General features: G+C 31.1%; 1 protein-coding gene across 1 annotated transcript; it reads right to left on the reverse strand.

Annotated features, from left to right (window-relative positions):
* Window positions 1–1018: 1018 nt before the first annotated feature.
* On the reverse strand, window positions 1019–6030 carry LOC139510295 (uncharacterized). The gene is made up of 4 exons (XM_071296800.1): window positions 5721–6030; window positions 5034–5131; window positions 2458–2593; window positions 1019–1155 (listed from the first exon to the last, which is right to left on the reverse strand). The coding sequence occupies exons 1-4, from the start codon at window positions 6028–6030 to the stop codon at window positions 1055–1057; spliced, it is 645 nt and encodes a 214-aa protein (XP_071152901.1). The 3' UTR covers window positions 1019–1054.
* Between the last annotated feature and the right edge of the window lie 6956 nt (window positions 6031–12986).

Genomic DNA, 12986 nt, shown 5'->3' on the forward strand with positions numbered 1-12986 from the left:
GTAAGTATACTGAGTTCTCCATGACTTACGATCAATCTTAGTTGTAAGTCATTTTGTGAAACCGAATCCAGGTCACAAACAAGGCAATAAACAGCCAGTGACTGTGTATCACAAATAAATATAAGGTCAGTTTAATATGAATAGCCTGGTACCTTTGATAACTATTAAAGGTATAGTCGCAGTGTTAAAATATTTACTTTTAGAAATTGAAATTAATTAAAAAAAATGTAAAAGTAAGTTTAGTAAAATATATTCTGTACTGTTGGATTTATATCATGAGGTTAAATTTTCGCCTATTTTAGCTTAATATAAATTAGCGTTTTTAAATACTTATATTGATTAGATTGTTAAGGAGCAAATGCATCAAGGTCGAGTTATATGAAAAATAAAAATAACCACCAAATAGTAATCAAATAGTTAAAGAGTCATTTTGTTATAAAAGTTATATCTTGGCTTGACTGTTCTAACAAAACCTTGGTTGGAGCCTGTATCAATAAAATAACTCTTGAATAAATATGTCTATGTAAAATTATAACACATAGATACAAAAGTTTGAGAAATACACGAACAAATAAAATTATGTAATTTGTTTTATCAACTGACATCAATGACCAAAGATGAAGATCCTTACGGTTTTATAAAGACAGCTTTCGTGTGACTCAACTTAAAGAATTGTATGTTATTTTTCAAGAATGGGTTTTCATTTATTGTTTGCCATACTTTGATCAGTTTCTTTTCGACTTGTGCGTATTGATCCTTCCTTAGGTATCTTTCGCATTTTTTTTTTAATTTGTACTCACATTCTGTGATGTCAAAATAGCGAAAAGAAGAATGTCAAAAGACATTACACGATAAGATTAATGTCAAAACAGTAAAAGTTTTGAATATGGGTTTAAACTTTATGTTCATCTAACAACACAATGTGAGTGGTACTGTAGATACGTGTGTTGATATTTCGAATTGTCTTCTATAATTAAGAAATAATCATAATAACAGAACATCAAGAATAAACTCAAAGTTAATTCAATCTCTTTTATTTTCTAATGCAATAACCTCAATAGTGTGGACACTTTGCATAGCCGCAGTGAACAGGTTCAGGACGATAACATTGGTCTATGTTGAAATACCTGTAGTTACTTGGTTTTGATGTATACCCTGAAATATAAATAATATTAAAGACATTTGAATATAATCATGGAGTTAAGGATACTTTAAACACAAAATGATATGGTTAACTCGTATGTTTGAGGGGAACAAATATTGCCATGCATTATTTGCTTGTAACATCTTAGTTAGTTTAATTAACGTTCACTGTTAGATAATTAATGTTCATTACATCAATGCATGCTGCTATCAATGTGTAGATCAGGTTTAAATTCAACTTAAACATTGAACAATCGCGGTCCACGATTAGTCGATCCATATATGTTGCGCTACGAACATGTTTCGCACTGTTTTTTTTTATATTTTGAGTCATTTGTTGTATAATATTTTAAAATCATATAGAATAGCACTTTAAAAATTGACATTTGAAGCCTTTAACTGGATTTACATTATTTATAACTCTGATGCCGAACTATTTTAAAGACAATGAAGAGAAGTCGACATTATAAGGGTCGGAATTGTCGGGTTTCTTTGAAACATAAGTTTCTTATTTAATTCAAGGATTGGCGCTAACAATCTGAAATAATCTTACTATATTTATGATGTAAAGATCTGATGAAAAACAAATGTTAAAATGTCTAACTGTTTCAGAAAAAATATGTTTTACTAGTTGCGTGATCAGTCATGTAATTGTTACCTCACAAATAAAGTTGAATTTTGTTAAAACCTAAGTTTATTGACAATTTGGCTAAATTCATGACATTTACAAATCAAATAAGTTAGAAGGGTATGTTATCAATTATGTCACGTGTATCAAAGCACTGATAACTAAGATAATGCTGATCTCTGTGACAAGCAGGGAAATATTAATAACACTGTTAATATGTTTGGGCGCCCAAAAGATTTCATCTGGATTTAAGTGCAGCAGGAACTATGTTATGTACCGACCAAGAACATGACATAACATCTAAGACTTAATCATACATGTATATTACAGATAATAAGAATCTGATTGTATCTTAATATACATAAACCGACGCAGTTGTTGGACTTCTAGTGATAAAAAAAATTAAATCAGACTTCATATGAGAAGCAACAATTTCGATCCGATTGGTCATTTCTGTTTATTAGTGCTTAATGATGCATGCGAAGTGGGAAAGTAACACATGTCAAATTGATACACTCACTTCATCCTAAATCGGGAACACAAATAGTAAGTGTTGCGAAAAGTTCACATTAATTAGAATCTAGAATGTGCAAACATGTTTAGTATATCAAAAACATAGCTGCATTATCTGATTGGCCGAACATTCCCCTATTTGATGATAAAATCATTGTAAAACTGATATTTACCTCTGACGATATAACATCTTCCTTCTTGCATGCCATCAAAAGGTCCACAACCAGCATCAGCATTTTTAAGTGTTTCAAGTCTAGCCATTGGTTGTCTTTTACCTCTACCACTGTTCGGCTTCTTTTTCTTGTCATTCTAAACACATACAATAGAAGAAATAAACACATTTTGTAATAACTGATTCATTTAAATCCTTTTGTTTATACCGCCGAATGATACTTTTGGTTTTATGTTCAGCAAAAAAACCCTTCTCGCTTGATTTAGAGATGTTACTTCATAAAAAGTCCTTATGAAACTGTATATGCACATCATGTAAAGGAAATTGCACAAAAAAGTATTGCCTGAAACAGAAGTTTACTATTGCATAATATGTTATTTTAAAGAAGGTCATATCATTATTTTTAAACTGGCTATAACATTTTGCTTCATATATTTCATGAATAACTATTGATTTCATTTTGAAAGTTAAAACTTCAAAAAGGGGCGATAATACCATGGGCAGAAACAAACTATTAATGCGAAGAAAAACAAACACTGCATTGATTGACTGAAATTCAACTACCTGCGGCATGAATAATATATAAAAATTCAGGAAAATAATATATTATTTGAAAAGTTAAATCACAAAAAAAATTAACTCCGAGAAAAATTCAAAACGAAAAAACCCTAAACAAATGGCAAAATTAAAAGATCATACACATCAAACAATTGGATAGCAACTGTCATATTCCTGACTTAGAACAGGCATTTTATTCTGTTGATTCTTTATACTTTAATATCTACATTAAAAATGGGCTTATTCGGATATCAATAAATGGCTCGTAAAATATCAATTCAAAGGTTGAATTGTCATCGTTCTCGGAAAGGGTTATACAAATCAGCAGTTATGATAACAGCGATGATGTCCAAACTCAAAAATACATTTTTGAAATTAAAGGCAAATTGATAAACTATAATTCAGATGAAACAAGACAGCATATGGCAATAGGTTAAGCGTTTGCCGTTATCCTTGCAACGTCCATCATATGTACTATGAAGGAACGTGTGCCATACAACTCAGTTTAAAGTTGCCATGAGTGAAGACATGTGTTTGTATACAAATACGTTCTTTGTCTTTAATGAAACGGTTACGTTTACTTTTATTAGTCTTGTACGATTTTTAATATTAGTTCATTTATATATATATATATACAACTCGTCTAAACATCAACCCAACAATGTTAGATCTGTAAATTTGCTTTCTTTCGAATCCCGGCGAGGGAAGAACCAAAAATTTGCGAAAGCAAATTTACAGATCTAACATTGTTGGGTTGATGTTTAGACGAGTTGTATATACATTATGTACACAGCCATGTATCACCATCATTGATGGCGATCCGATGGATACATCTGTTGTAGAGTTGTCACTGACTCAGACGTACTTATAAATATAATTATTTTCTGTGACTGTATATTACATTAATTTGTAGGATACTTTACTATAGATAATTTAGCTGATCTGTAACAATAACATCTACATGCCTTATATATCATGTACCGTAGTACGCCGCTAGATTAAAACTGACGAATAAAGGTAACACACGGCCAGCGAAAGCTCTTTTTTTGAGAGCCCAGGTGGTCGTGTGGTCTAGCGGGACGGCTGCAGTGCAGGCGATTTGGTGTCACGATATCACAGTAGCATGGGTTCGAATCCCGGCGAGGGAAGAACCAAAAATTTGCGAAAGCAAATTTACAGATCTAACATTGTTGGGTTGATGTTTAGACGAGTTGTATATACATTATGTACACAGCCATGTATCACCATCATTGATGGCGATCCGATGGATACATCTGTTGTAGAGTTGTCACTGACTCAGACGTATTATACATACAACTCGTCTAAAGATCAACCCAACAATGTTAGATCTGTAAATTTGCTTTCGCAAATTTTTGGTTCTTCCCTCGCCGGGATTCGAACCCATGCTACTGTGATATCGTGACACCAAATCGCCTGCACTGCAGCCGTCCCGCTAGACCACACGACAACCTGGGCTCTCAAAAAAGAGCTTTCGCTGGCCATGTGTTACCTTTCCACGTCAGTTTTAATCTAGCGGCGTACTACAGTACATGATATATGAGGCATGAAGATGTTATTGTTACAGATCAGCTAAATTATCTTTAGTAAAGGATCCTACAAAAATGTAAGATACAGTCACAGAAAATAATTATATTCATATATATATATATATCGGTTACAGTGTAGGCGATTTGGTGTCACGATATCTCAGTTGCATGGGTTCGAATCCCGGCAAGGGAAGAGCCAAAGATTTGCGAAAGCAATTTACAGATCTAACATTTTTGGGTTGATGTTTAAACGAGTTGTATATATATATATATACTGAGTTTAGTATGACGTCCATTATCACTGAACTAGTACACATTTTTGTTCAGGGGCCAAGTTTAGTACGCCTACGTGTGCGGGGGTTCACGCTGCATTCCCATTGATGGAATTCGGCATTGTCTTCTCTTTGGTCGGGTTGTTGTCCCTTTGTCACATTCCCCGTTTTCATTCTCAATTTTATAACTAATCACTTACCTGACAAACCTGTAAAACGTCGGTATGTATAGATCTATAATTACGACGTCTGTGACCTGGTGGTTTGTAATTTTTCTTCACCAATTTGATAACGAACACTACAAATTGAAGTTTGAATATATCAATAAATCACATCCATAATGTTATCAAATTGGGGTCAAACATATCATAATATAAATTGTTTGCTATAAGGTTTCATTTCCCCCCCCCACAAAATATCAAGCATGAATTAGAAATGTTTTAGTATCATAATATAGCTAAAAATAACTTGTTTTTGTGAAAGTAAGATTTTGTTTTCAATTACCAATATACACAGAAATTTTAGGAAGTTAGGGCAGATAAATTCAAATTATTTCTAGCTCTTTCATGTATAATTTGAAGGATTATCCAAGAACTCCGAACTTGCGAGCTTAAAGTGTCATCATATGTTTTACATACCAATAAGATTACTTCCAACAATTACAGAATGTACTGAAATGGTGTTTAACACCGTGATATTATATCATAAATGTGAATAGTTTAAAAGACGTCTGGAATCAAAATAAAAGCTTTGTACGAAATCTCTGATTAAGTTCAAAGTAAAGAAATATGTTTCTCAACCTATGTAGAATGTGTACAATTTTTAAAACCATCTCAAATGAAATTGAATAGTAATTTAGGAGAATTACTGTAGATCTAATAACTTACCAAAGTCTACTTTCTTATGAGGTTTTTTACAAGGGCAATGTTTTGGATAATAATGACTTCCTCCTGTTCTTCCGCCTGCTGCTCCTCCGCCTGCTCCTCCTCCTCCTACATAATAATATGGCTTTCCTAAATAATCTTTCAAACCATAGCCATAATCTGGTTTTCCTCCCCCAGGTTGTTGCCGTGCGTTATAGTCAGTTACATCAGGACTGTCATCACATTCATCAGGTGCCTGGTAATCACTCGGCAATTTGTATGCAGTCACCGCAGCAGAAATCACAAGGAAAATGAAGATAATACTTCTCGACATAACTATTCTGACTACAAAATATTCAACTCATATTTAATCTTAGATGGTACACAGTTATTTGAGAAACAATGTATTGAAACAGAGTTCATTAAGGTTATAAAAAAGTACAGCGAAGCATATGAAGCACAGATAATCTCGTTTAAATGAACACCCAGTGTATGCACACCAGTGTATAAATCTAGCTTTATCCTATTTGGATGAATCATTTATCTCAACCGAACATTTGTTTGTCTTTCAATTGCAAAAAAATAATAATACGAATGCCATGCATTTCTTTATTTAACCTGTTTCGCTTCACCATTTTCCCATAGGACTATTCAGCCACTTTGATTTATTTTGACATATAAAAATCTAGTGCTTCCTCTCTTGTATTGATTTACAAACATATTTCTTCTGTTCACATATATTTGTATGGGATATGCTTTTATATAGAAAAACAAAGTATTAAGAATAAATAATCAAACAAATGCTTGTTTTCTATGATTTTATATCCAAATAAGGTATTGTAATTACATTACAAAGTATATTTTACTTCTTTGTTTTTAGGTATAATTGACTCATTGTCAAACTAATTACAAGAATGAACAATAAAAAAGACGTTTAAATTGTTTTTCTCCTATCTAAAAAAAGAAGAAAAAACCCAGACCATTGCTTTCTACTAAAAATCGATTGCGATTAAAGTGTTTTTGTTGTTATAATATATGTTATAGTTTCCATTTGAAGATTAGAAATAATAAGCTCTTAAAATGAGTTTATATTTAGTGTTCCTACAATTTCCAAAGCTCTTTGTCTTCTGATCATTCCTATTAATGAATCCATTTCATTGCATAATTATGAATAACGCGTCATTTGATTTGACAAAAATGAAGTTTGAATATCACGATTTTTTAATATATTTTTTTCCCAGTGAAAATCCCTGTGATGAATCTAAAAAAGTATACAGATTGGACAAGTCAAGTTTGCTGTTAGTATGAAGACTAATGTTGAACAAAATTTTATTTATTTCTAACTAGTTATTAAGTAAGAATGACATATAACAATAATGATAGTAGCGAATAAATGACAAATACATTACAAAACAAACACAGGTGAATATCAATTACTCAAAATGAGGGAAAAAATTTAAGCAGTTTGATGTCAAAATAGTTATCAAAATGAGGTGGAAATTAGGTTGGTTGTTGTTAAAAGGTTATCAAAATGTTTTCTCAATTATATATTAAAAACACTTGATAAACAATACATTATTGGAAAGTTTCCTAAAAAATTTATAAAACCGTTAAAGGAAAATGCAATCATACTTTACCTTTAAGACGTACAGAATATTACAATTGTCACGTCTGTATCAATATGAACAACCAGCTACTTTAATATGCCAGTACCTATTTTTTGTTTATTGTGTACATAATAACAGATGGGAATAGAAAGGTATTCGCGAGGTTCGTGAACCGGTGAATATCTAAAAACAATGTATATATCAATTTTTTCCATGATGATTTGTTCTTTTGACCTTTCCATACAAGTTGTACAAGTAGTTTTTATTCTTTTTTATATTTGAAACTTTCCGAATTTACACGCAGTCATCTTTACAACTTACCGATGATTCAAACGACTATAATTGAAGACATAGTCAAACTCTAAACAGTGTTTGTCGATTCATGACTCTTCTTTCTCCATATGTATGTCGAATTGTTGGGGGTTAATTAAAAGTTATGTCAATCATAAAAAAATATAAGTGAGTTAGAATGTATACTTTAAAAAAACGAATGTATTGATGTTTAATGAACACTAGAACACACCCGCAAAATTGCGGGCATATACAGCTTGTGAACTGTTGTAGGATGATTTTTTGTAAAAGATATTATGTATGGAGAATTTCATAAAAGGTTTCAAAAGCCCTCTCCCTTTTTCCAAAGTCCGATATTTGTTCCTTTCTGTTACATTCAATTATTTTCGTGTTTCTGGCCTCAGACCACAATTATTCTTCTTCTTTGCTGCAATGCTTCTTTTGGTAAAAGTCAAATCAAATTAAAAATTTGCACCGTTTCAAACATGAAATAAATATAACTGCTTATATATAGACCATTATTAGTCTAATAAAATATGCTTCTAGGACAATCCATCAGTGCCTTTTCTTTTGAGAGCCTTATTAACATACCAATGGTAGGATATGAATCATGTATAAATGACCAAGACCGACTTATGCTAATTTGAGGGGTGGTCAGAGGGGTCCTGATCCCGAAATCCCGGGCTTAAATTCATGAAATCCCGAGATGCAGAATTACAGAAATTCATATCCCAAAATCCCGAAATCGAAAAATATATTCTCGGATTGCGTAAGGATCAATCCCCAAATCCCGAGCTTAAAAATACCCGATTCCGACGCCCCGAAAAAGGTCCTGCCTCCCTCTAATCTCTACCGTACTTTCATTTTTGCCAAATAACTATTTTCCCTTTCAACCATAAATTGTTATGCCCCATTTATGGGCATTATGTTTTCTAGTCTGTGCATCCGTTCTATCGTTCGTTCGTCCGTCTGTCCGTCTGTTCCGCTTCAGGTTAAAGTTTTTGGTTGAGGTAGTTTAAGATGAAGTTGAGCATGTTATACTTATTAATATATATGCAATATATGCAAGTGGTATGACCCCTTAAATAGTAAACATTTCAAAGAAAACAGTAGACAGAATCAGGGACTTTCACAGAGAAAACAGTCTCTATATATTAAAGTAGTATAATCGTAGTTTACATGTAGATAAACGCCGAAAATAATTCTCCTTTCTTAGGAGGTATAATAAATGTGGTTCTTGCGATATAAACACCATGATATGAAACGCGAAAAATAATTGTCCTCTCTAAGGAGGTATAATAGTTGTTATTCTTGCAATCTAAACACCATGATATGGAGAACGCTCTGAATGGCTTATTCATTTTTCATTTTTGTTATCTATCATACGATTTGTTGTACTTGTGTCACATGTTTTACTTATTTTAATATATATGCAACTGGCATGACCCCTTAGATAGTAAACATTTCAAAGAAAACATTAGACAGAATACAGAGAGTATCTATATATTGTAGTAGTATAATCGTAGTTTACATGTAGATAAACGCGAAAAATAATTGTCCTCTATAAGGAGGTAAAATATTTGTGGTTCTGGCGATCTAAACACCATCATATTGAGAACGCTCTGATTGGCTAATTTATTTTTCATTTTTGTTATCTATCATACGATTGGTTGTATTTGTGCATGTTTCAAACCGGAAGTCTTATCTATGAATAAAATTCAGTCTAATGAAAGAATCATATCCGGACTCCTTTTTTGTCGATTTTCTCCCGAAATAACTCAATCTGAATAATCATAATAATGGATAACAAATGCGACTATGCATGTTACCTATAGGACACAGAGGCATGATGATTGATTTATTATGGAAGGAATAGAAGCGACACACAAAATGAGGTCTTCTCGTTTAATAGTATAGATGTCGGTAGTATTTAATGAGAAAATTTGAAAACCAAAAGTAATTTATCAATATATGACTTTTTAAAACCATAAGACATAAAAAAAAAAAAAAAAAAAAAACCAAAAAAAAACCCCATTGACCGATAAGAGAAATGACAGAAAAAGAACAGCCTACAAATTCGTCATAGGATAAATAAGAGACAAAAAACTAACTTAACTTCGAAGGTATATTGAGATGACCAGAAGGACTTAACCCGCTAAAACATAAAGTCATATCTGTCGAAATAGCACAGAAACGGGAGATTTAGAAAATCACTAAATACCACAAAGATAAGAAAAAAAACCGACCAAAAGTTCCAAGAAAGATATGCAAACCCAACAAAATAAGCAAGCTTTCAAAAGATTTTTGTTTTTGTTTTTTTGTTTTTTTGTAATGTGTTTATTGCCAAAAACATACATATATAATAACAATAGTAAGTAATTAGTCCATATAGTACATCAGAAAAGTCGAGACAAGTAGATAAAGTTGATATTTTGAATGCTTCTATAAACGTATATTATAAATAATAATAATTTAAAAAAAGAACAGAAAATCTTAATCTGAGGTTGCATGGATTGGGTAGATATTTTTATTACGCGAATTATAAAATCATTCTATTAGTTGGAGCCAGGGGTTCCAGGAGGCAATGGTTTATTTTTATGAAATATTATTTTTTCAATTAACCAATTTTCTTTAGGATAATTTTTTAAAGCTACAATATTTACTTGTCCACATTGCATTTTTGTTTTGTATATATAACATTTAGTTAATAGTATAATGAGATTTCTTATGCAGTTTTTTTTTCTGTTTTGTCTAATATCCCAAATAAAACAATATCTAAATTAAGTGGTAGTTCAATTTGGACTTGTGAACATATCCATTTATTAAGTTCTTCCCAAACGTCAAAAACTGTTAGACATGTCCAGAATATGTGTTCTATAGTTTCTATTGAGTCTGTACAGAAAGTGCATTCATTGTTTTGTGAGACTTTAATTTTGTAGAGCATTTTATTAGTTCCCAAAATTTTGTGATTAATCCTGTATTGGAGCCACAGTAATTTTGAATTTTTAGTAATGTAAAATGGCAGTCTGTATATTTTATTCAAAAAAAATATAATGTCTATATTTAGGATTAAGGACCACTTTTCCTGTGATGTGATATTTGTCATTTTTTTCATTTAAAACATTGTACATGTCTTTTGATACTTTTGTAGATTTCATAAATATTGAAATAGTGTTTGGTATGATTGGCCCATAAGGCTTAATATATAAGCTGATTACATTTAATATTAAGACTTTTCATATAGTAATAAACAGCTGACATTACTCCTTGAACCATAAGAAATTTTGTATCAATATCATATTATTTTTTTTTTAATTTCCTTCCAATTCATTAAATGTCCATCATTATTAATTAAATCATTTATTAGCCAGACTCCCTTTTCAGTCCATTTTTATACAGAGGAGTTCGATTACCATTTTTTTTTTTTATTATTCCAAAGATTAGATGTGATAACATCATATTCATTCTCAATAGCTACTTTGGTTTGGAGTTCAGTCAAAGCATTAAAAACCTCCTTCCAAAAAGGATTTCTTACTTGTGTTCTTGGACCTACCAAGAATAATTCATTTAATTTAATGTTTTCAGACTTAATTAGTAACTTACAGTAGTTATTACTCTTCTTATCAAGTTAGTTTTAATCCTTTGATGTATTGTTTTAGATTTAACATGTTAAGTCCACCCAGTTCATATATTTGAGCAACTGTTTCCCTTTTAATTTTGTCTGGTTTACTATCCCAAATAAAATCAAATAATTGTTTTATGAATTGATTTAGTAATCCATTATAAAGATTTGGTAAAGTTAGAAATAGGTGATTGAGCTTTGAAATTATAAGACTTTTAATTATAGTAATTTTTAAATTTCCATTTCTTGTAAGTCTACTTAATATTTAATACCCAAGAGCGTAAATCTGTTGGAACCCCACTCCAATCCCCACTTTACACACATTGTATCTTGGCTATATTTTATTTTCCCAATCCAGACTACCTTTGTTTTCTCTAAATTCATCTTGAGACCAGACCATTCAGCATATAGTTCTAAAACACAAAAAGATGCATCTAAGGATTCTGGTGAACCTTCTAAAATACATGTAAGTGTGGTGTCATCAGCATATTGTGATATCAAATATTCTTCAATAGTAATACCTTTTATATTTTCGTAATAATATTCCTATTTCTGCACATAACAAGAAAATGTAAGGGGATAAAGGATCCCCTTGTCTGCAACCTCTATCAATAGTAAAAAAATCTGATAGAAAATTATTCTGCGTTACTGCTGATTTGGTATTTGTAAAAAAAGTTTTAACCCAGTGTTTTATGGAATTTCCAAAGTTGAAAAAATCAAGAACTTGTTCTAAGAAAATCCAGGATATAGTATCAAAAGCTTTTTCAAAGTCAATGAGGAGGAGAATGCCAGGGATATCATTTTCTTCAGTGTAGTGTAGTAAATCGTATATCAGTCTGGTGTTTTCAACAATAAATCCTGTCTGATCATTATTAATTAAGATTGTTAAAACTGACTTAATCCTTTCTGCCATGCAACTTGATGCTAACTTATAAATATTATTTAAAAGACAGATTGGCCGCTAATTCTTCATGTATTGCTTTGGTTTGTCACCATTTGGTATGCAAGTTATAATACTTTGTTTTTGGGTAAAAGACATTTCCCCTTGATTATAACCATATTTAATTGATCAATGTAGCTTTCAAAAGATGACATAACAACAATTAACAACACATGTAATGGTAAAAGTAATCAAACATGCTTTTACTCTCGAGAAAGGGGAAACTTTTTATCTGTTTTACCTTTTGTCTGTTTGATTCGTTCAAAAATCGTTGACAATAAACAGGAATTTGATGCGACTGTCATACAAGTGATAGATTAGCTAGCTTTAAAAAATTTAAACCACCATTTTCTACATTAGAAAATGCCTGAAACAAGTTTGAAATATGACAGTTGTTATCCATTCGTTTGATGCGTTTGAGTTTTTGATTTTGCCATTTGATTAGGGACTTGCTGTTTTGAATTTCATTGGAGTTCGGTATTTTTGTAATTTTACATTTTTTAACAGGTGAATGTAAGAAATACATCCAGACAAATATATTTAACGTAAAAACAAGGCAAAGAGCTTTGAATATTAATGTTATTTTATTAACTGTTGATGTAAGTAATAGAAACCAAAATTTATTAAATGATACAAATTACATTATCCAATTAAAGCAGATAACAGAGGACATCTCTGAGAAAAAGATATCTCAAACATTTCAGGTTGTAACATTAAATTATTATACAAAGTATTTCTATATAAGAAATACTTTTTTAATCCACTGTTTAAGTATCAATAATGATACAACATTTTTACAGAAATGAACAATAAAATTGATAAGCCTTATA

This window comes from Mytilus edulis, chromosome 2, assembly GCF_963676685.1.
Source record: "Mytilus edulis chromosome 2, xbMytEdul2.2, whole genome shotgun sequence".
Taxonomy (NCBI): Eukaryota; Metazoa; Mollusca; class Bivalvia; order Mytilida; family Mytilidae; genus Mytilus; species Mytilus edulis.

Coding starts and splice junctions, on each gene's coding strand:
- LOC139510295 (XM_071296800.1), bottom strand. CDS start 6,030: ATGTCGAGAAGTATTATCTTCATTTTCCTTGTGATTTCTGCTGCGGTG. Junction 5,132..5,720: donor TCATAAGAAAGTAGACTTTG/GTAAGTTATTAG, acceptor TTCAATTTGTAG/TGTTCGTTATCAAATTGGTG. Junction 1,156..2,457: donor AAGATGTTATATCGTCAGAG/GTAAATATCAGT, acceptor TTTATATTTCAG/GGTATACATCAAAACCAAGT.